This window comes from Microplitis demolitor, chromosome 3 (genome assembly GCF_026212275.2).
Source record: "Microplitis demolitor isolate Queensland-Clemson2020A chromosome 3, iyMicDemo2.1a, whole genome shotgun sequence".
Lineage (NCBI taxonomy): Eukaryota > Metazoa > Arthropoda > Insecta > Hymenoptera > Braconidae > Microplitis > Microplitis demolitor.
In genome coordinates this window covers 2,797,136-2,821,827 of record NC_068547.1, presented here as the reverse complement: position 1 = coordinate 2,821,827, position 24,692 = coordinate 2,797,136, and the positions used below count along the sequence as shown (strand labels likewise).

General features: G+C 29.9%; 3 protein-coding genes and 1 long non-coding RNA gene across 8 annotated transcripts in view; 2 read left to right on the top strand and 2 right to left on the bottom strand.

Moving 5' to 3' along the window:
- LOC103576538 (glycerol kinase) lies at window positions 1-2,963 on the top strand. Of its 3 annotated transcripts, none has more exons than XM_008556790.3 (10): window positions 1-384; window positions 640-898; window positions 976-1,193; window positions 1,272-1,484; window positions 1,554-1,664; window positions 1,735-1,991; window positions 2,076-2,277; window positions 2,366-2,507; window positions 2,574-2,651; window positions 2,725-2,963. In XM_008556790.3, exons 1-10 carry the CDS (start codon window positions 280-282, stop codon window positions 2,823-2,825), a joined length of 1,686 nt encoding a protein of 561 aa, XP_008555012.1. In that variant the 5' UTR covers window positions 1-279; the 3' UTR covers window positions 2,826-2,963. The 3 variants fall into 3 exon arrangements, with proteins under 3 accessions (XP_008555012.1, XP_008555010.1, XP_014296710.1); XM_008556788.3 differs by having other exon boundaries at window positions 2,076-2,281; window positions 2,370-2,507; XM_014441224.2 differs by lacking the exons at window positions 2,574-2,651; window positions 2,725-2,963 and having other exon boundaries at window positions 2,076-2,281; window positions 2,366-2,488.
- LOC103576617 (testis-specific serine/threonine-protein kinase 4) lies at window positions 2,950-4,544 on the bottom strand. The gene is made up of 5 exons (XM_008556921.2): window positions 4,380-4,544; window positions 4,143-4,312; window positions 3,918-4,067; window positions 3,346-3,619; window positions 2,950-3,249 (listed from the first exon to the last, which is right to left on the bottom strand). The coding sequence occupies exons 1-5, from the start codon at window positions 4,542-4,544 to the stop codon at window positions 2,950-2,952; spliced, it is 1,059 nt and encodes a 352-aa protein (XP_008555143.2).
- A 1,339-nt stretch (window positions 4,545-5,883) lies between these two features.
- On the top strand, window positions 5,884-24,175 carry LOC103576524 (protein enabled). 3 transcript variants are annotated; one of them, XM_053737642.1, is made up of 8 exons: window positions 5,884-6,096; window positions 13,857-14,178; window positions 14,896-15,038; window positions 16,941-17,002; window positions 17,092-18,161; window positions 18,235-18,405; window positions 18,480-18,726; window positions 18,804-24,175. In XM_053737642.1, exons 1-8 carry the CDS (start codon window positions 6,092-6,094, stop codon window positions 18,830-18,832), a joined length of 2,049 nt encoding a protein of 682 aa, XP_053593617.1. In that variant the 5' UTR covers window positions 5,884-6,091; the 3' UTR covers window positions 18,833-24,175. The 3 variants fall into 3 exon arrangements, with proteins under 3 accessions (XP_053593617.1, XP_053593616.1, XP_008554986.1); XM_053737641.1 differs by lacking the exon at window positions 5,884-6,096 and adding an exon at window positions 8,319-8,407; XM_008556764.3 differs by lacking the exon at window positions 5,884-6,096 and adding an exon at window positions 10,845-11,319.
- LOC128667258 (uncharacterized) overlaps window positions 8,425-24,692 on the bottom strand; it is a 50,384-nt gene continuing 34,116 nt past the window's right edge. Inside the window, exon 3 of the long non-coding RNA XR_008403438.1 lies at window positions 8,425-10,406. This is a non-coding gene — a long non-coding RNA (uncharacterized LOC128667258). The remainder of the gene's footprint in view (window positions 10,407-24,692) is intronic.

The following is a 24,692-nucleotide window of genomic DNA, read 5'->3' as shown; positions in this document are numbered from 1 at the left end:
CGAATTTTTTATGCTGTCGGATTGTGATAAATCTGATTCCATGCGCACATGATTTTTTTTAAGTTATAAAAAAAAAAAATAAGAATGCTTGACATGAATATAAAATCGAATATTATTAATGATGAGTATTACATAAAATATATTAAGTTTTTATAGTTTATATCAGCAACGGGATGAGATTATTTAAATTAAGTGATGAAAGAGTTAGCAAGTAAACCTCCAATAAATACACAATTTAAATTTTCATTATTTAAATAACAATTTGTAAAATATTTATAAATGACAGTTCAAAATTATAAACAAATGATTAAAAATGAATCGATGAATAGATATGGTCCACTTGTGGGTGCTATTGATGCAGGAACCAGCAATGTGAGATTTATGGTAAGTTTATTATTTTATAATTATTTTACAATAATTAAAATTAATTATTTGACACTGAAGTTAGCCGACGTCTTATAATTTTTTAATTCTTTTAAAAACGATAAATTAAAAAAAAATTTCATCTAGTTTTTTGAATTTTCTACATGTGGATATTTTTAGTTTTATTTTATTCTGTAATTTGTTGAAAAAAAATCAAAAAATTGTTAATTGTCTAGTAACTTTAGGATCATATCATTTGTTTTGTTTTTTTTAAAGGTATTTGCAGCAGATACTGCTGAGGTGCTGACATATCACCAGACAACGGTGCCATTGATATACCCCCATGAAGGATGGGTCGAACAGGATCCCGTAGAAATAATAACTGCTGTCAGAGAATGTCTGAACCAGACGGTAATAAATCTCGAGCAACTCAGGATAGATCCAGCAGATATTGTTGCTATTGGAGTAACGAACCAACGCGAAACTACTGTGGTATGGGATCATGTCACTGGTGAACCATTGAACAATGCCATTGGTAATCTAAATATTCAAATAAACCCTAAATTAATTAATATCAATCATCTATAATTATTTATTTATTTGAACTTTTAGTGTGGATGGACACAAGAACTGCAGTAATTGTTGATGATGTATTGAAGGGAGTACGCAACAAAAACAAAAACTACCTCAAGCCACTTTGTGGTCTACCAATAAGTCCTTACTTTAGTGCATTAAAATTAAAATGGTTGTTAACAAATGTACCTAGAGTGCAAGAAGCTGTTGACAGTAAACGTTGTATGTTTGGTACAATCGACTCATGGATTATTTGGGTAAATTTTTTGAATTTTAATCAATTGACTTACCAAATAATTGCTGCATAAATTAATTTACATCATTGATCCTTCTAGAACTTAACTGGTGGTATAAATGGTGGCGCACATAGTACCGATGTTACAAATGCATCGCGCACGATGTTGATGAACATAACGACATTGAAATGGGATCCAATTTTGCTTGGATTTTTTAATATACCCAAAGAAATACTGCCGCAAATTCGTAGTTCATCTGAGATTTATGGATTCATACAGGAAGATATGCTCAAAGGTGTACCAATATCCGGTGTAAGTAATTGATAAATCATCTGATTTATTATTATACTTGTAGAAATATTAATTGTATTTATTTACTAGTGTCTAGGTGATCAGCAGTCCGCATTATTGGGACAAATGTGTTTACAACGTGGCAAAGCTAAGAGTACATATGGTACAGGCTGTTTTCTTCTATATAATACTGGAACTTCTGTAAGATTATTTACTGCAATTATCATTAATATTAATTTATAGTTTGAATTTACTGATAATTTATTTGTAGATAGTACAATCTCAACACGGCTTGTTAACAACCGTAGCTTATCAATTAGGACCAAAGTCACAGCCAATTTATGCTCTCGAAGGCTCTATAGCCATTGCTGGAATAATATTAGATTGGTTAAGAAATAATCTTAACATATTTATTGATAGTAATAATGATACTGAATGTATTACACATAAAAATTCAACGGCGGATGTTACATTCGTACCAGCATTTACGGGTCTCTATGCTCCATACTGGCACAAAGATGCTAAAAGGTTATTTTATATTATATAGTATATTACACACCTAGGGAAGAAAAATATATATATTTTTAAACTGTTAATTTATTATTTTTATAGTATTATTTGTGGGATCACATACAATACAACGAGTACGCATATAATAAAGGCAGCATTACAGGCAATTTGTTTCCAAATACGGGATATTTTAGAGTCTATTAAACAAGACACGGGTTTTACGTTAGGTAAATTACTTGTTGACGGTTCTATGACTAGCAATAATTTATTAATGCAAATGCAAGCTGATATTTCTGGTATTCCAGTGGGTAATTAAAATACTTTATTATTAAAATTTGTAATTTGTAATTGTTTGTTGATAAATTTATTTGATAATTTATTTATTTAACAAGGAAGTCAGGCCTTTGATGAGTGAAACATCGGCACTTGGTGTTGCCATCGCTGCTGGTTGTGCTGATGGTATAAAAGTTTGGGATCTTAAAGTAGATACCACGGTGCCAAGTGATATTTTTATGCCAATGACTGTTGAAGATGGTAATTTATTTTCTTATATATATATATTTTTAATATGATGTTTGTTTACTACAATAATTATTTTAGAACGCGATATTTTGTATGATCAGTGGAAGAGAACAGTCGAAAAAAGTTTTGGGTGGGAATCTTCCGTTGAAAAAAATTGTAAGTTGAATAATTAAAATTAAATAAAACTAAAAATTACTTTAAAATAATAAATAATATTATTTTTTTCTAGTTGATGCTTCCACAGATATTTATAAAGTAGCGCCAGGTGGAATATTCGTTGTAAGCACAATAATTGTTCTAGTAATAGCTAAGTATCGGTCGTGCGTATGACTGGGAAATTAATTCAAAATAAAAAAATTAATTCCTATGCATTTTATTGTCAATAGAACAAAGAGCCATCATTGAATCAAATAAAAATTATTTATTAATTAAATAAAAAGGTATTTAGAGTATTTTATCGTTCTATTTTATTACGATGCAATTGTTTGTCTAGTAGTACCATCTGATCCATAAGTTTCTCATGATTATTGTCCTGCGGCTTTTGTACAATTGCTTCAGCCGGCAATATATTTAATATTTTATTATGGTCAAATTTTTCTTCATTAACTGGCGCATCATTAATCAACCAATCATCTGCTTTAATTATTTCAATTTTAATTCGCGACTGCTGTGGTACCAAAATTCGGCGGATTAGCGAACGGCAGGAGTATGAGACTTTGGGTTCTTTTGGAAATTTAACTTGACTCTGCACTTGCTTTAAAAATTTTTAATAAAAAAGAATCTTTTTTAATATTTAAGTAAATAAATCATTTTTTTGACAGTATACGAGTTTCGTAATATACCTTGGTACCTTTATAAGCTGTCCGTAATTTTTGTCATCAAAAGGAAGCCGACCGTAGACCATCGCATACAACACAACGCCAAGTGACCATATATCAGACATCTGGGGCTGATAAGGAATTCCCCGTAATATTTCCGGCGATGCATATGCATAACTACCGCAAAATGTTTCGCTCAGTATTGTCGTGCCGTCTGTCTTGTTCATATGCCCACGTGCGAATCCAAAGTCTGATAATTTTATGTTTAGATTATGATCCATTAATAAATTTTCGCATTTAATGTCTCTGTAATATATTAAATTTCTTATTAACATAGATGCGATATGTATTTACAGTCGAACTCCATTAACTCGGACAGTTAGTCTACGGAGCGGAAATTTTTGAGTTAACGGATGCCCTTTCTTCCTTAAAAAATAAACTGTACGCATGCGCCCTTACATCTACATGTATGATGCCCATATAAATATTCATATAGGCATACACATGTATAGACTGGGTGGGAGACAGCGTAGCTCGTAATGGGGGTAAAGATTGAGGAGAAGTTCCGCGATAATGGAGTTCGACTATTGAATATTTTAAATACCGATGAACAACTCCACGTGTATGACAATAATCGACAGCATCAATAAGTTGTTTGAACCATTTGCGACTTCGGTTTTCATCGATAAATATATCACGGCGTATTGTATCTAACAAACTTCCATTTTGCGCATATTCCATTATAATATAGACTCTAAATAAATGAATAATTAATTAAGTCATTAAAATTGACTGATTTTTTGTTAATTGGGTGATAAATTGAACAAACCGGTGAGTTGTTTCGATGGCTTGCAGAAAACGTATTAGATTGGGATGCTTCAAACCTTTGACTACTTCTATTTCCCGCGGTAGAAATTTAATTAAGTAGTCAGACGGAGCTTGGAATTTTGAAATTATTTTTATGGCTACTGGAGATTTGTGTCGATATGAGTCTGCGATCTTAAATATATATTAGTTTTTAAATAACTGACTGATAAATATAAATTTAGTTTGTAGATTTAAATACTTTGACTGTTGCGTATGAACCATTTCCGATTGTTTTACCAATAGCGTACCCATGAGTTTCAAGGACCGTACGTTTTCTCTCGAATTTTTCGTCATCCTTTTCATGGGAAATCGTATTATTGTTTCCCGACGTTGAGGGAACATCAACTGCAGCTGATTCTGCCATTTTATTGGCTTTGTTTTAATAACCATTTATGATTTTAATTTTTTTACGGCAGCTTGATAAGTGTAACTTTGGAGCGAACAAACACTAAATATTTCAAATTGAATGATAATGATTTACTCATTAAAATTTTTAACCTGACCATAATAATATGACGACATTAAAATAAAAAACAATTGAGGAATGAAAATATAAAAAGTAAAAACAAGTTGCCATTTAGTAGTAATTGGAACGAATCGATAAACTTTTTACTTTGTTATGAAAATTTACTTATTAATTCATTTTGAAACTTTTAAAAAAAAAATCTTTTAAAGTTGTCAAGATAAGAATAATTTCAATTTTTTAAAACCGTGGGAATTGTTTTTTAAAATTACCGCGAATTCTCTGTCGGTTGTGTCCGCTATCACGAACGAGACCAAAGACTGCAGTTTTATTCTGACTGCGAGTCATATCTACTGAGCAAATGTCTATTATATAGATCCTGATGACGCAGATGTATTGATGATTGCCATCCTGATGATTCAGATCCCAAATATCAAGATTTCATTAAACTCTTGATGAGGACAGATAACTAATCACCCAGATTCCGATGACATGGATTGACTTTCATACTTACCAGCCGTAGATCTTGAATCAAAAAGAAAATATTGAATTCAATAATTTCTATAGAATTTCTACAGGAAGCCAGAACTTGTCACTACCTAAAAAAATCTATAAGAAATCAGGACGTCAATGTCTAAGAAAATCTACAGAAAACCATATCTTAAGTAATCCTTACATATTTTCCCAATTTTGCTGTCAAGAAGATAAACGTTTTCTTTTTTTCCATGTGACACTTTTATAAATAAATTTAACTTTCCATCGATCCCTATAATTAAATAAATATAATAACAACTTACCCATAAACTAACCATACATTAAATTTCAATTTTTTCTCAACAAGCCTCATAATCACAAATAAAATTTATTTAAAATCCACAGCTTACTTTGTGCATCTAAATATTTTCTTCAGCTCCTTTATCATATCAAATTTGAAATTTTCTTTATTTATTTTTCACCTCCTCTACTTTTAAATTTGAAAACTTTCCCGCCCCGCGTCGGCCATTTGCGCTTTTTCAAATTTTCGCGCCACCAGCTTGCTCGTTCGATTTAACGCACATCGATAGCTCGAAGCGTACAATTTGGTAAAGACAGACCCCACAGCACATACATACACATTCATATACATATATATATTTACATATATATGTCGTAGATTTGCTATATGAAATGTACGCGGTAGGTATACATATATCTCCATGTATATAAATGAAGACATATATATGTGGGTTGTGGATCTGAGTGAAGTCGCAAGAATCCCGAGTCGGCTCGGCAATATGGCCGGTCAGATGTGCAGCAGTAGGGTGTCAGTGTGGTGTTAGTGTCCGTTATTTATGTCGAATTATCGCAAATCCTGTCCAAACCTCGCGTGTTTTCATGGAATCAGTGAGATATTGTGTCGCGGAAGAAATTCTATTTGCATGAGGGCATAGCACTTACCCCCCACAGCCATGAAGTAAGTACACTCTTATTTTACACATAAACTCAATGGTAACCAACTAAAATTATTTCCTCCCTCTTTATAATATATACAACACTGTACCCAGGAACCCAGGATACCAGACGACGGCTTCTTCCTCACTCTCACCCGTCCATTGTTTATAATTTTTGTACCTGTCCTTAAATTACTCTGCCAAACTTCATTGTTTGCTACATTATTATTTTTTACAAGCGTATATGCATATACGTCAAGCTATGAGAGGTAATGTGGGACATTCATTGATGAGTTTAGGGGCGTGTTTTTTTCTTTTACAATTTTAATTTTTTTTTTTTAGCATAAGTTAATTTTTTTATTTGTAGTTTATTTCAAGCGTCGATTTTAATGACAGATGTATTTTTAAAATTTATTTTTATGGACTGCACACCAGCTGTTGTATTCAAGTTTTACTTGTTTTTCTTAAAAAAAAGAAAAGACACATGTTCGTCGTTCTTCACTCCAGATATACATTTTGGTTAAAAAATAATTTTTCTCTGGTATTAATCATAGCTACTGATAACGATTATTACTACTATTGTTATTATTGTTTATAGTTCTTGGTATTAAGATAAAGCGCAGAAGGTGTAAATTGTGTACAGAAGATAAATAATTACAATGACAAGGTGTGGAGACTAACAACAGATGTTTCGAACAACGAAATTCGATTAAATCATACGTTTTGCTTGCAATAATAATAATATATATTATATTATATTATATTGTACTGTAAGGAATGACGCATAGAGGCCTTGGATGTCGATAAATCACAAACTCGTTTCCTCAAAGCCCTGAAATCGAGGATATCAAGTTTTATTCCACTATCTACGAGTGGATCCTAACGCCGCCAAACATGGAATTTTTGAAAATAAAAACAAAACGCCCGACTTTGTTTCGGATGATAACGAAAAAAAAAAATAAAGTGTCAGGCGTATTTTTTTCGGCGTCAAGGGATTAATGCTATTTTACCGGGGGTGTTTATTCATCCCCAATTCGGGAATCACCCTCGCCCTTGCAGCGGATAGAATTTTACGTAGTACAGGAGAATAACGAACCCATAAAACTAGGGATATATCTAAACGAGTATATTTATATATATAGAGAAAGAGGGGATGAACACACACGAGTCAGCCGGATGCAGGCTCTCCTCGTGTCCTTGCTCAACGTGTTTCTTGGTCGCGTGTTGGCAAGAGGGAAAAAAATATAAGACACTCCAAAAACAAACGTCTATCATTACATTATATACTACATTGCACAGCAGACCTACAATAGTCCAGGATTCCGACGACACTTGACTTAACTTTTGTTATTCTCTTCTTTCAATGTCACTCTACTCCTATTGACGTGAAATGACAAAACGTCATTTAATTCCGCCGACAAATATCACGCTTACAAAATATCAAACAATGACATGCAGGTCTAGCGATTGTCCTGTACGCAGATTATTAAGTAAATTTTATTTCGACTACGCACCGTCGAGCGGAGCGAAAATTGCCGAGCTGCGTTATTAAATCACCAAATGCATGCCTCGCCGTCTACACTTCCTCTTATTAAATTTTTGCATTAATTAAACCCTAGGTAAACATATATATATGATAAATTTTCGTAAAATTGTTGAAGGAAAAAATTAAAGGCAAATGAGATGTTTTAAAGTTGACTGCAAGTTGATAGAAAAAAATAGCAGTTTAATCAACAGATCGCTTTTGTCTTTTTTATGACACTCCCGCTGTTCGAACCTTCTTCTCACCAATAATAACTCCCCCAGGGTTCCATTCCTGCTGCTGCTACTGCTACTGCTACTGCTACCACTACTTCTGTGTACTGACGTGACTGACGGGAGATTTACATTCATTCTGACTTTCATTGTCTCACATAATCACGCTAACACAACGATAACTTTGTCCGTTAATGCATTCTGTTGATTTTTGTTTCGTTAAAAAAAAATAAAAAACTTGTGGCATTGTTTTTAAAAAATAAAAGTGAAAAACAACCGTGTCATGTTTGCCTGTAGCTTTTATTTCTTTGTTTAATTGACACGATCCCACAATTATTATTTATAAATTTATCCCTTAATTCAAATCTTAACAACATCAGGCAGTTGCCGCTAAAAATAAACCTACAAAAATATGTATACATTTATATTTTATTTATACAGCATTTACTTGAGCATATATTTTTTGATATACCCTTGATAGTTTTAATGGAGACAGTCATTTTTTATGTTACTATTCTTGAATTCCAGAGGCAGAAATAATCAGAGTAAAAAGTTGAGGACGGGAGAGAGAAATGTCTGGTAAATTTTTTCTTCAAGACTACGATAGCGCTCCATTCTTCCCTGCATTTCTATTTTCTTGGCATCCTTTGTCTGATACTTGGTCAGACGTGCACATATATATTTCCAAGAATTTGCAAGATCCAGCATCCCTCGGTTGTCGCTCTACTCAACACTACACTTAACTCTTTACTTTATTTATAAATTTTTTTTTATTTTTTTTTCATTTTCTCTTGCTGTGCATCTCGTGGTTGACTACAACTACTACGATGAGCGAAAACCCACGGGCAAGAGTAATACTAAACGATGACAGACCGGGTGCTCGAGAAAAAACTGGTAGTGCCATAGCCATACCCATCCTCGGGTGCTGTTTCACTCCTTCCACCACCTTTTCATATCCTCCTCTAGTTATTACTCTGCATCGGGTACCACCTGCCTACCTCTTTAAAACATCTTTCGATATTTCACTCTTGTCTACTCTATACCTTTCGAACTCGCTCACAAAACTCTCCCGTGTTCTTCGTCCTCCTCTTTATCTTAAGACAACAATATGTAGTTCGAAAATATCCAAGTGTTTAAACTCTTGATACATATACATAATATATATTTCTTTTATATTAAAATAAATAATTTTAAACGATAGTGTTATCATGTGCAAGTTTCAAGTTTAAGTGCTGAGTAAAAATTGTAATTTTTAAAAAATTATTAAATTTAAAAATTAAATTAATAGTTTTGTTATTACAGTAATGGCAATAAAGTGCTCGTAGGCTGAGATAGTAAAAGTTTATGAAAACAAAATGAAGTTAAAGTTGGACTAAATAAATAAAACCACCGAGTACTTTATTAAAGTTAAATATTATAACACATAATTATTAAAGTAGCAATAGTATGCCCACATACGCGGTCCTTTCAATTAAACGACGAGGAAGCTTTTCATAAAATTTTTGTCAACTGAGTTTGTCAGACAAAGAAATAACTCGGGCAGTAATTTTGCGGTTTGCGTCTACGTCGTCATCGTGCTCGTGCTCATGCCCGTGGTCGTTGCTCGTTAGTCGTGTTAGGAATTAATCAGAAAAGATATGACGTTGCTTATACCAAAAAGCTCTGAAAAAATACTTACTCTCAAATTACTTGGCTATATATATACATATATGCACATACATTTAATTACTTAATTAACCGTACACCTCTCTTGTGCACTATCGCTCCATACTCGACACAAATTTCATAACAAGGCCTAGTTTTATTTTTTTTACACAATAATTATAATTTATAAATAATTATATCACAGTTACCACTAATTGCATATGTTACTCCATTTATATTATTTCGTACAAGAGACCATGAAATAGATATTTTATAAAAATAAAAGTTAATGCGGGAGTTTTAAAGTTTAAGTATTAAGACACATGAGCACAATAGACGACAGTTAGCTCAGTGGGTCTGGTGGGTGTATTAAATTTAAACTTTGAAAGAGTCAAATTTCAAAATGTGCATAGTTGAGGGACGAAAGTGTGTCTGGCTGAGTTTGTGTAGGCATATTATTATTACCATTACTATTATTATTATTATTGTTATAAAATATAATGTATTGTACATGTACAGAGAGTGCCTGGAACCAATACGTAGGTGTAGTGCGACGGTTCTTATATGGCGGTACATACACACCAGGAAGGAGGAAGTGCATCGACCGGTCTCTCCCGAGTGTGCTCTCCTCGTCAACTAAAACCTTTCTGCGTCCTTACTCTCCTTGCACTCTATATAGTACACCTTTGCCATACTAGAGTATAACTCTCTTGCTCTGTTCTGTTCTCTTCTCTTATGTTCTGTTCTGTGCTCTGACTGCTGAGTTCCAAACCAAACTGGATGCTAGAAATATGAGATGAAGTGCGCTTGGGGACCTCCCGGAAGGCTTTGTTGCACAACCTACTTTTTTTTACTCTCCTGCTTAACAATCAAGCACCACCTCATTTTCAATAACACCCCAAGGTAGTTTCGATTATTTCACTCGTTGCAATGTCTGAAAAAAAAATTATTTTTTTTTTTAATAAGTATTCAATCAACTAAAATTTATGCAAATTATTTGAAAATTCAAAAGTAAGATTATGTCGCTAGTTCTAAAAAAATCATTTTTTCGAAATTTTTTCTTTCAAAATTAAGCTGAGCTTATTGAGTAGTTGAAAAATTTTGTCAAAAACTGCATGTCAATACTCATATGTGGACTAAAAAATTTCGGGATGTGGTTAAAAAAATTTTAGTCATTAAAAAATGTAAATAAAAAAAAATGAGATCAAAGTTTTAAATAAAAGTTTGAATTAACATCAGACGTTATCTAGTATCCTTAAGTAGAAATGAGGAAGCGTGAGGAAGTGGCAATATCTCGCCACATCCTCTTTTCCTCCTCTCACTTTACTATTTTTTTTTTCTTTTTTATTATTTGTTTCTCGATTCCTCTGCGCAGTAGTTGTTACAGTTCTTGCGTTCAGTTTAAAATTAATATTCAACCGCGGTACTTAAAGTATATCATAATTACTTCATGTAAATTATTTTATAGTCAGGACTAATAATCAACAGTAACACGAAAAATAATAAAGTTTTCATCAAATGAACTCATTATCAAGCAATTTGTTATTGGAGTGAAAAATAATTGATTATTATTTATCGTAAATGAACAAATAATCGGATGATAGTAAAAAAATAGAGACAATGGTCGGGGAAAAAAGTAAAAGCAATATTATTTACTACGAGTGTCACAAGGGATTAGTGAATACTAATCGAGTTGTCGATCGATTGCCAAATCGAAGGCCCGTCCACGTCCGGCCTGTAACGGTACACGGTGGCGAGGCCAATAAAAATGAAAATAATACCGAGGATTTGAGACAAATAAGGAGCCATCATTCAAGACAATACTCCTGGCAGGAGTCATGGATGTGGTACTAATTTTAAATACACGTATTTTTTTTTCTTATTAATATTTATACTAATTATTATTATTCACTAAACAGATATTTTTATCATTATCATATTTTTATTTATATTCACGTCCGTTTTTATTATCAGCTACAAAGAATTATTTTTTATTCATTTATTTATACACTTTGTTTGTTAATTACTTGCAGGAATTTTTAATACAATTACTTATATATATTAATATATATCTTGACACTTTATTGTTTTATCATTTAATAAGCTCCATGTACAGTACATAGAAAAATAATTTCTTGCACCAAGAATTTATTTTTTTCTGTGTAAATAAATTGTCTATTTGTCTTAATAAATTTTTTTTATCGAGGATAGATTTTTTTTTTAAATAAAAGAAAAATAATAAAATTGCATTTTAGTAATCTGATAAAAATATGTTTGAATATATTTATAAAATTAATTGTCATCATATATTTTATTCAAATTTTTTAAGTATATAAACTGGCCCTTTAGTGGCCAAAAACAGTACCTCTATTTTAATTTATAAATACAAAATTTTTTTTTTAATTAATTAATTAAATTTTCTAACAATCGATTTTGAAAATTAAATTTCAATTTATTATAATAATCGATTGAATTTAAAATACAAAAGTTTGAAAATCAGCATACTGTAAATTAAAATTTTCAGTTAATTTAACTTTCATATTTTTTATTAACAATATAATAATTTAACAAATTACCATACTTAATATTTAACTGAAGCACAAGAAGAAAGTGCACATAAATTTAAAAAAAAATAACCGTAAATGGTGAACTGTAAAATATATAAAATTCAAGGTTACTATTACTAATAACAGCTTGTAATAACTGAGTAATGAACAGTGACTCGAAAAGTATAATTTCCATTTGTTACACATAAAATTTATCAGGATTAGTAATAAAGAACAAAAGATAGGAATCGCGTCACGCAATGGAAAGTGATGATAAAAGTTTTTTAATTACAAGTTATTATAATTTTGTTCGATTTTAATAGCAAACTATTTAAATTTACGAGCATTTACGCTACTTCATACGCTAATATAGATTGCTTAAATTAATTTAATACTCTCAGATAGTAACGGGGTCATTTGGCTCTGCCGAGGTCTAAGTCCCCTGGGGTTTTAATAATTTCCCATAATCGCACATACATATTACAAATATAAACATTTTTTTTCTCATTAATTAATGCCGTCGTCGATATTAATCTGCTGTCTAATAAAAAATTTTATGATCCTGAAGTTAGCCGACATCTAATAATTTTACCATTTTTTTTTTAATCATAAATTATAAAAAAAAATATTTTAAAAAATTGCATTTGTAGTTTTTTTAATTTTGTACATGTGCATTTTTTTTACTTTTTTTTTTTTTTTATAATTTGTGATGAAAAAAAAATCCATCTTTTAATTGTCTACTTCCTTCAGGATCATAATTTTTTTCTAAAATACTGGAAAATATTTCGGTCAAACTAAATGCTAAAATCTATTGGCTCTCTTATTAAATTATTTATTAATATTTCAATGACGGTCTTATTCATTAACGATTTTCGATAAACTTTATATTTCATAAAAAAAATACGTCAACTTATTGCTCCTCAGATTTCCCCGCAATTTCTGTCTACGGAAGAGCGAGTTCTGAAATTTAAAACAAAATTTAATGTTCCCGCATTAGTTTCAAAGTAAATAAATTCAGAAACTGCATCAATAATTTATCAAAGTAAACTTTGGTTTTCATATAAGTGTATCTTGAGTAAATTTATTATTTTATATTAATAATAAACCCAAGTTATATTGAGTCAGTTAAAATATTTCAAAGAACGACCCATTTTTTTATTAAATTTTTTTCTGTCAATATTGACATCATTCAAATTAAAGTAACATTAATATTTACTTTACTGTTACATGTAAAAAATAAACGAACATACGAGCTCATTTGAATTTAATTAATTCAAATATTTTATTTGATCTCGAATATTTACCAGATAAATTTTTCAAAAATTCCTTCTAAAAAAAAAAAAATAAAATAAAATACACATTTGTCACATATGAAGTAGAGCTAAATTTTTGTACTCAAATTTAAATCATCAATCACATGTGTATGGTATAAAAAAATAAACAGGCCAGTTAAGGTTGAATTTATCCCAAAGCTTTCTCGCACGAGTCAGCGTGGGATCCACTAGGATTTACCATGTGCATATACAATGATAATAATGTAGCAAGCAACTAAACTTGCCAGCGTCATTGCAGTCAATCTGTTTTAAATGTTTCCCACGAAATAACCTGTTGATGCAGCAATAATCTATATCCATATGAATGAAACAAAAGAAAAAAATACTAAAAATATCATTAAAAAAAAAAATTAGTTTAATTGACTACTTTAAATTACACGGGTAATAATTACCCTAAATTACCACGGAGGATAATGATGATGACGATGGATAATAAAAAAAAATTGGATGTAATCAGCGGTACCATAAACTATACTAATAAGTGTCTTATATTTATAATTTCAGCGAAGTAAGTATATCATCAGCCCGTGCGTCGGTGATGGTTTACGACGACGTGAACAAAAGGTGGATTCCAAGTGGTAGCTCCTCAGGATTGTCAAAAGTTCAACTTTATCACCACGTTGTACACAACACGTTTCGTGTCGTTGGACGAAAACTCCAAGATCACGAGATTGTAATTAACTGCGCGATACTCAAGGGATTAAAGTACAATCAAGCAACAGGAACATTTCACCAATGGCGTGATAACAATCAAGTTTACGGTCTCAATTTTTCAAGCAAAGATGACGCTGATGCCTTTGCACGTGCAATGTTGCAAGCACTTGATGTAAGATTTTTATTTAGTTATTTATTTATTTATCTATGGGTAGTAAATTTTTATTCACGTACGGAGCGCTGATTATAATTCAAGGTACAGGAGTAAATCTTATTCATGAATAAAAGTCAGAAAACTGCAACAAAGATTCGCCGACTGGCTTTTAGTTACAAACGCAGACTGCCAGGTTTTCAATTATATTTGCTGGCTTGTCGTGTCTTTTGAATTTCTTTTTGCATGTCCTTTGAAGACCGTCTTGGGAACTTTGAGTCTGGTCTAAATTTTTCGCCTTAATTTTCCTAAAATGATAATTCATTTGAGTAAAAACATTGCAATCAATTACTAGTATTTTTTAATTTTTATAAATAGAAACGCCATAAATTATTTGTTAATTATCTACTGATTGAATATTTTTTTTTTTATTTAATTATGAGAACTGTAAATTACTTTATTGTCGCGAATACTGTAACGTAGCTTTAAAAATAGTAGATTCCGTCTCAGACGGAGATAAATCCTGATTTATTTTAAGTCACATAGAATTATCTCCATTCATAAAAAATAAAATATATTTAGACTTGGGAAAGGTGAAGTGAATTTATTTAAATCCGCGTTGGCTTTATTTTTAGCGTTGGTTAAAAAAATGTGTTAAGTCCTTGAGTATGATGAAAATTGACCTTTTGATTAGAGCGATTGTCACAAATTGACCGCTAATTATCTCTGGTTGTGTAGGTGCTGAGTAATGGCAGCAACATATCGAGGAGTTTAGTACCAGCAGGAACACCAGCAGGTCAACAGCAAACTGTCTATCCCCAGCAACCCCAGCAGCAGCCGACTCAGGCTAACGCACAATACGAAGAGGATATGGGATACAGGTAATTAATTATTTAGATAAATTTATTTGCTTATTTACTTTGAACCTCATTCATTTAACGTCTTGTTAAAAGTTTTATCTCTTTCCGACAATATTTACTTTAGTTCATTTTATTTAATTGTAATGAGCCGACAGCTTTGTACTCGATGAATAAATACATGAGTCGAGAGTAGCGGGTCCGCGGTTAGAAATAGCTATCAGAATATTTGATGGGTGATTACAGTCAAATCCAAGGCCATGCACATCAAAGTCATCCATCAATGGTGGGTGCAATCCCACGGATTTCGTTGTCACTCGGACATCTTTCATCAGGAGCTGGTGTTACACCTTCCTCAGTGCCCCCGACTCCTACTCCCAATCATCAGAATCAGAATCAAAATCAGAATAACATAACAAACAATAACAATCACAACAGCGTCATACCAACGGCGATTATTCAAACTGGCGGTTGCTCGCGTCATTCACCAACAAATGGCCTCAATACGAGGTGAACTCTTTTAATTTGGATTTGATTGTGTCAACACATCTTACAATCACTACCAAAGATTTATATTTATACACAGAAAAAAACAAATCTATTGGCGCAACAATTTTTACTCGCCCCTAGAAAATTTTTGGTTTCAATCGGTACTACAAAATATTTCTTGCGCCAATTTCTTATGATCCTGAACTTAGCAGACGACAATTTTCATATTTTTTTTAACACTAATTTAAAAAAAAAAAAAACTAAAAATATGCACATGTAGAAAATTAAAAAAACTATATGTGCAATTTTCTAAAATATTTTTTTTTTTAAATTTATCGTTTTAAAAAAATCAAAAAATTATCAGATGTCAATTCCAGTGTCTTTTTTCTGTGTATTTTAACAATCCGTTATTAGTCACCCCATTTCACTCACTCACCCACACTTTCATCAATGGTCACATTCACTCGAATATACTTTATATATATAAATATAAATACTTTTTCTTTTCTTTATTAAACTCCTGATGCATGTCGTTCGATATTCAAATAGTTCATTGTCATTTAATGTTCCTTTGTTAGACCTTATCTTATATATTTACTTTTATTTAAACTCATTGATCATGAGCTAGGTCATTTTGTCATAAATTTATGACTTGCATCTGTCCTCGGTAGTTACTGACGGAGAACTACTTTGCGTGTTTGTTTAATTTAGTTTAAGATATTGTCTAGCATAATAATGATATAAGAATAATAATAATAATAATATTGATAATAATAATTATAATGTCTTTTCATGATGCAATAACGAAAAAATAAATTATTGTAAGCCCGTTAATTTTTATGTGTAACCACCTTAGCGATGGCTAAAACTAATCCCACAAACTGGGTAAGTATCTTGTTAACTCGGTTGCAATTTAGTTTATTTTTACGGCTCACTCGATTAAGTTTATGCTAAATGACAGCTTAGATTTAGAAAACTAATCTCACCTAGATTATTTTTTTAATTTTTTTAAATAGAATAGAAAATGTGATCCTGAAGTTAGAAGACATTTATTTTTCAACGAATCAATTTAAAAAAAAAAAAAATGCACATGTAGAAAATTGAAAAAGCTATAGATGCATTTTTTTGAAATATTTTTTTTTTTATAATTTATCGATTCTGAAAGAATAGAAAAATTATTGGCCGTCGGCTAACTTCAAAATCATGAGAAAATTTAATTTGATAATTAAAAAATAATTAATCGCTAAGGTGGTTTTATAGATGAATTTAAAATTGTCTTCTCCAAGTAGCTGTCTCTTAGAGGTATAATAAAAAATAACTAAATGTTTAAATCAATATTCTAGTCTCTAGATGGCTGAATAATTTGGCTTCGCATAACTTTATAAATTTTATATTTTATTTAAAATAATTTGTTTAATATTTTCACTGTTTTTACAGAACTATGACCCGGGAAGACGTTGCAATTATTCAGGAACGTAGAATGTCTCAACAAAGTCAAAGTAGGTCAAAGTGCATTTAATTACTCTGGTACAAAATTATTTATTAAAACAATTTACTGGAGGATTATTTAATAATTAATTTTATCCAGGTTCAAACGGGCCAAACGCCGTTTCTCCCAGTTGTCCATCAGTGAACCCCCAGTCACAGCAACAGCAACCTGTACAGCAGCAGCCGCAGCAGTCTGGACACCACAGAACGTCTTCAGCACCGCCAGCGCCTCAGCCCCAGCCTCCACCAATGCCCGGAGCGATGATAATACGGCCGCAGATACCTGGTCCTCCGGCACCACCACCGCAGCCTCCAGCGGCACCACCAGCGCCTCCTTGTCCACCAGCGATGATGAACATCAATGCCCCAGTGCCGCCCCCGATGATAAATCAGTACGCACAATCATCATCCCAAACGAACGTTATCGCGAATCAGCCCAACTCTCAACCCCAAAATATTTACGGCAATAATAATATTAATAATCAGAATAATAATCAGGCAAATAACAATAATCAGTACTCCAGCACACAGTCAAATCAGTACGCTAGTAATTCAAATGTCTGTCAGAGTCAGTACTCGAGTCAGAGTAGTCTTTACGGGAGTAATAATCAAAATTATTCGCAGTCAAATAACGCAATATCTGTAGCGCCGGGTAGTCAGTACGCGAGTAGTCAAAATTCACAGTACGCTGTTGCGGGAAATAATGTTGCTGTTGCTGGTAATAATCAGTACGGTAGTAACAGCTCGATAAATCAGTACGCAAGTTCACCGAATCAGTTTGTACAGCAACAACAGCAACAAGCTCAAGTATCTCAGTACGGAGTCGTGGGCCCAGTTGCCCAAGGCCAGTACGCCGGGCAAAATGCTAATAACGTTGTCAATAACCCCTACGGGACACCTGCTAATTCCGTTAATCAGTACGCAACTGGGCCTGCGGTTAACGCTAACGCTTATCCTCCCGTTGGCAGCAATGGTCCTCCACCACCCCCGATGGGTCCACTCGTTGGTCCTGCTGCTCCACCCCCACCTCCGCCCCCGCCTGCTCCCAACGCTGATGCTACCAAGAGTGCTCAAGGTACTAATAATACTAACTCGTCTGTGCCTGAATCTGCGCCCGATGTTAATTCCTTGGCAGCTGCGCTCCAAGCCGCCAGGTTGAAAAAGAAACAGGTAATTTTTTTTTTATTTTATTTTCAGGTGAATTTTATTTGCGGAATGGTGAATATTATTTTTTTTTTTTTAGCAACAAGCGCAGTCAGCAGAAAATAGTCCATCTAGTGGCGGAGGTGGCGGCAATTACGGAACTCTCGGACGAGGAGGAGGCGGTGGAATGGCTTCCATGATGGATGAAATGGCTAAAACACTGGCACGTCGTCGGGCAGCTGTTGAAAAAAAACAACCGGAGCAACCTCCAGTAATTATATACTTTTTTTTTTTTTACGTTATCTGAATTAATTGTAATTGCAATAATTGCTTTTAATTTTTTAGGAACCAGAGAATTCACCAGACAAAAAATGGGACAAAAATAATGCGAATAATAAATTTTCAAATGGAGCAGAGTCACCAAAGTCGGCGCGCAAAAGGTTTGGATCTGCATCCGAAGACACTTTACTCCGAGTTAATGGTGTTAATGACGGGGCCTTGCTTACTGCTCAAGAAATGGAGGCCTTCAAAGCTGAAATAATAAAAGAAGTGCGAAAAGAGTTTCAGAAAATGAAACAAGAGATAATTGATGGTAACTATTTTTTTCAATTCTAAAATTTCGATCTTTTGTGAGTGACGGTTGCGTTAAACTTTTTTTGTTTGTTTCAGCATTGAAAGGAGAATTGAATCGAAGGTAAAGATTTATACAGCTTAAAACAGACAAATAAACAAGAATAATAAAATAAAAAAAAAAAAAACTGATAAATAAAGAAGAGAGATTTGACTAGATAGTTGAACTTTACCATTATCATCGACAAACAACCACTTTAACGGTTTTTATTACATACTTGCGATAACAAAGTGTAGTAATATCCATGTATATCTGCCATTTGTGTGTAAGTACATTAATCTAGCTTAGAAAATTAACTTTAAGTTGAGTTTAATTTCTATACCCAGTTACTATTATTAAAAAAACTGTTTCTTTTATATAAATTTATTAATCTATTGAATTTCTATCGGAATTCCAAATTACTGAGCCATCCACAAGCTTTTATATTTTATACTTTTAAAATTTACATTTACCGACAACTTAAAAATAAAAATTTTCATTTTAATGTCGCGGCTTTTTGAAAATTTTATTATTTATAAAATATGGGTGTGAATGCAGCTGACGATTGACAATCTTATATATTTTTAAATAAACAAATAAAAGTTCAAATGCGTATGCAGATGATTCAAAAATCAGTTACCCGGTTTTTTTTAAATTTCATTATTTCAGTTATTAAAATTATTTATTTAAAACTTTTAAATTGTCTCATTCTGATACATTTACACTCATAAAATATTTAAAATACGACGATTGTGATTTAATATTCCTGGCTGTATTCGTATAAGTACATATCAATTATACATTCCGTTTAATTTTTCATTAAACTTTTTTTTACTACAATATTTAAAACTCGTCGTAAAAAAAATTTAAACTACGATATTTTTATTTCATATTTTAATTCCCATGACATTTAAATGAAAAAAATATTCGCGATATCAATGGAAAAAAAAAAAAACAATAGTGAGTTCAAATAAATGCATTGAAAATATGATACTGAAGTTAGCTGACGTCTTATAATTTTTGGATTTTTTAAAAAAAAAATATTTCAAAAAATTGCACTTATAGTTTTTTAAATTTTCTACATATGCATTTTTTTAGTAATTAATTTGTTGCAAAAAAAAAATCCGGAAATTGTAAATTGTCTACTAACTTCAGAATCATTTGAAAAATAGCAGACTTAAAAATCTATAAATGACAGCAATAAAAATATTTATTATTACTATTGACAATTAAGAAGCACGTAAATGGATTTCGATAGTCGATAAATAAATTTAAAAAAAAGTAACATAATAATAATATTAATAAGGAACAGAGTTACTCGTATTAGCAGAAGTAATGTGTCGCGGTTATTTGCACAATCTTCTGTGACTGAAGTAAATAAAAGTCAGTCTATATTTAAACCTAATAAGTAAATATACAAAGGTACTATTAATTTTAAAATAAAATTTTCACTGGATTTATAAATAAAATTTTCTAATATTTTTTTCTTATTAAGACTGAGCTAAAACAAGAGCAATTTAATTATCTATTTATAATAATTAAATAAATAATAAAAAAAAAAAAGTTATTAAAATTAACACTCGTATTAAATACTGAGTAAACGAATGGACAATTTGATTGTAACTGACAGGTTTTAATTATTTGACTGATAAAAAATATGAGAAGCTGAAGGGCTGCACAAATTTATCTGATAATTTTAAAATAAATTTAATTGGGAACTTATAATTATTTATAAAATCACTAAGATTTAAAATTTAATAATAATAATAATATTGATTAAAAATAATAATAATTAATATATCAATCTTATAAGTAAAGATAAATATTAAAAGGCTGATTGTCGTACTCCGACGATTTTAATGCGTCGTGCACATGCTTTTGCTAAACTAAACTACTCTTCCCGTGTAATATATATATATCAGTATAAAATATTAAGTGCTTCTTAGGCTTTTTATTTAAATATAAAACTTATTAATGATAAAAGTTATTTATAATTGGATGTATTTATATTAAATTTTAATTAAAACAATTAAAGTACCAAAAAAAAAAAAATTTAATTACTTGTGAAAATGGCTTTGTGGATAATTATAGTCGAGATATTAAATGAGTTTATGCTTAAAGGCATTCTCAGTGTCCCCCACTATTTAAAAATATCCCATGACTTTAAATTGTAATGACGGTATTCAAATTTTTATAATTAATTAAAAAAAATTAAAATATTAATTAAAAAAGAACAATTTCACTGAGACATAAATTTAAAAAAAAATTACAGTTGGGAGTTTAATGAAATTTTAAAAATAAATTTCAGTCAAATTTTCATAATTTGAATTTTTAAATTTTGTAAACTAGAATTTATTTAAAAAATTTTATTGAATTATTTGATGTACTGTAAGTAATTTTTTTTAAAATCAATCAACAAAATTGTAACTGCGTTGTCTCCTTTTTAATTTAATGTTAAAATTTGTTTTTAATTAATTAATTAAATTTTCATACTGGTTACAGTTCAAGGTCACTAAATATTTTAAAAAATTGGAGGAACTGTTAGAGAATGTCTGTAATGTCGCATTAAATTCCATTAATCGTTTTTTTAAATTTTTTTTTTAAGTGAGAAATGTGCACTCGATTTAAATTGATAATTAATAATTATTAATTATTAAATATAAAGCTTGAATTGTCATACTTATATATCTCAATTGTCTTATCATATATTTTATATTTCTTTTGTACATATTAATCTTATTCCTTCCATTAACACATATTTATTTTTAATTATTTACGTTTAGTTTAATTTAAAATTAATCAGCAAAAAACATAATTTTAATTATTAATAAAATTTTGATAAAATTTATCATCATGGATTTAAACCACCAGTGAGTTACTATAATTATTTATACTTTTTATAAAATATTTAATTGTCAATTACAATGTTTATCAATAAATCTTAAATGTTTAAAAAAAATTAGCGGGAAAAATTTGAAAATAATTATTGCGATATAGGACCAGAAAAAAAAAATGGATAGTATTAAGCAGCATTTACGCGTTAAATATATCAATTGCTGAATTTGTAGCTCTAATATTTGTAATAAAATAAAAAAAAAAAAATGATTAATGTACAAGACCCAATTATTGACATTTGAATTTTGTTGCTTTGAGTTTATCTAATTAAAATTAATTAATTTAAATTTCAAAGAATACGAGATCAAAGTCACTTTTTAGTTAATTATTAATTTTAAGTCCCAGTAAAGAGAAAAAATTGAATGAATAATTAACTAAAATAATTTAAAATTCCGACTCTATCTTTTGAAATTTAAATAATCTACAAATATTTTCATATTTTTAGAATTTAAAATTATGAGTGATGGGAATCCCATAAAGATTTTATAACGTGCCAATAATTGGTACATTTGAGTAATTAAATAAAATATTTTATATTTATTAACAAAAAAAATCATTAAATTTAATGCAATTAAAAAATATATATTCCATATTTATATTAAATATATTAAATAATAATAATATATGTCTGATATATTCGTTGGTGTCAATAATTGGGACTTACTTTAGTTAAAGCCGCCAGTTTATTTAACTGCGTGAATAACGAATTGAATGTGAATGAAAAAAAAAAAAATAAATAAAATGAAACGAACAAATAAAGTAATTATAGCGAAGCTATTGTATTGTATCTTGAAATGTAATTACTTAAATCCAAACATATTCTCATCAAGAGAAAAAATATTTAAAAATAAAATATTGACCATAAACAGTTTTCGATAATTTTTTATGTTAAATTCCAGTAAAACTGTTTATGCTCTTACTGTTTTAATTAAAAACAAAAAAAAAAAATTAAAATATTGTATTGGATTTTATTGTAATAAGATAATTATAATTATGATTATTAATTGAATAAGAATAAGTTGTCTCAATTGTACAGTTGTACACGTAAATAATTGTTCTCATTGTAATATTTTAAAATACGGATTATTCGGCAAGACGTCGCGAGTAAACAACAGATTTAAATTCATTTTTTAACTCATTTTTAACTTGTGGTATGTTCGGATCCTTCAGTGGGCCGCCTGCTATATACCCGGGAGAATTTGAATTCATAATTAAATTATTTAGAAAAAAAAAGAATAACCAATAAAAAGAAAAATGTATAAATTATCAGTGTAATGATTAAATGTAAATTTAGGTCAACAGTTTCTTACTGATTAATGACTAATTATTTTTATTCATATTGATACTATTTATAAAAATTACTCATAATTATTACATTAAAATTGTCATCTTAATTCATACACTTGATAATTCATGATTTTTTTTTGTTGGTTCACTTTTTTCTAAAAAATTTATAAATTTGAATTTTCCCGGGTATCATATCCCGGGGTCGCGAGTCCGAACGCGCCAATGGATTTTATAATTTTTGTATTTTTATATTAAACATATTTTTTTTTTACTGTATAAAAATTTTACAATATCTTTCAATAACAGGCAGTTTGACCATAGGATTGCCAATAAGGGGCTGTGATTGGAACGTGATTTTTATTTAATGCTCTACAATATTTATTGATTAATAATTAATAATAATAATAATAATAAATAATTAATAATTAATAAATGACTGCATTGATTGAAAAATATTAATATTAATATTAATAATAAATAATAAATAAATAATACTAATAATAATAATAATGCAGACTCGCGGATAAATAACTTGCCGAATGATTCGTTGTGTTTAAAAGTGCATTTAAACTAGATTAGATTGAGATGAAATAACACTTGATACTATAATGATAATAATAATTACTGCCTCTGTAATAAATCACCGGTAGATAATTTATGTGTTACTTGTAAGTGTATATTGTCTCAATCACTTGTCATCGCACTAGTACCACTTCCTTTTTTATATAAATATTACATAATATAAATAAATATAAATTTAGTATACATGCAATTTCGCGTTGTTGACTTCCCCAGGAGGATAACGAATGGTTTCTTTTTTTTTATATTTTTGTTTAATTTTCTTTACAATTATGAAGGAAAGTCAGGACGTATAAATATTTAAAAAATAATGGAGTGATGATTTGAAACAACGCCACATAGTATTTGAAAAAAATAAATTTTAAAAATAGTTATTAAGGATAATGTTAAAAAATGTTTGTATTGATGTATCGATAATTATTAATTGATAGCCCGTCTAATGTTTCAATGGCAAACAGACTAATAAATTAAATAATAACACCAGGTTTATTAACTTATTTCAAGGACACTATTATGGTGATGATTAAAAGGATCAAGAATACATAAATAAAAAATTTATAATAGTGAAATAATATTGGTATGAATTAAAATAATTATTCCGTTTAATAAGCGTATCATGAACAAAAAATATTTGTATGTAAATGACAAACAATAAAAATAAATAAAAATTTTTTTGGTGTACGTTTCATATTTATGACCTTATAGTTTAAATTTTATAATTTTTTAAATATTTATTTATTTATTTAACGCCCTCGAAACGCCAAGATATAGATTGAACAAAAAATTACTTACAATTGACATCAACTGGGAGTTAAACGAAATTTTTTGAATAAATTTTAGCCATGATTTTACTAAAATTTATGTAACAAATTTCATTTAATTTTATCAACAATTTAAATTAAAAAAAAAATGCACATGTAGAAAATTAAAAATTCTACAAGTGCCATTTTTCAAAACAATTTTTTTTTATAATTTATTGGTTTTAAAAAAATGATTAGACCTCAGCTAATTTCAGTGTCCTAATTTTCTTCCTATTTAATTTTGTTTTTTAAAAAATGTAAAAATTTCCAGCTGCTGAAAAGTAACTTTAGTCATCAATTTTTAAAAAATGAAAGTAAGTATGATAAAAAGTATATAATAATGAATACAATTTCATATAAAGAGAATTTGTTGTTGTTGTTGCAGTA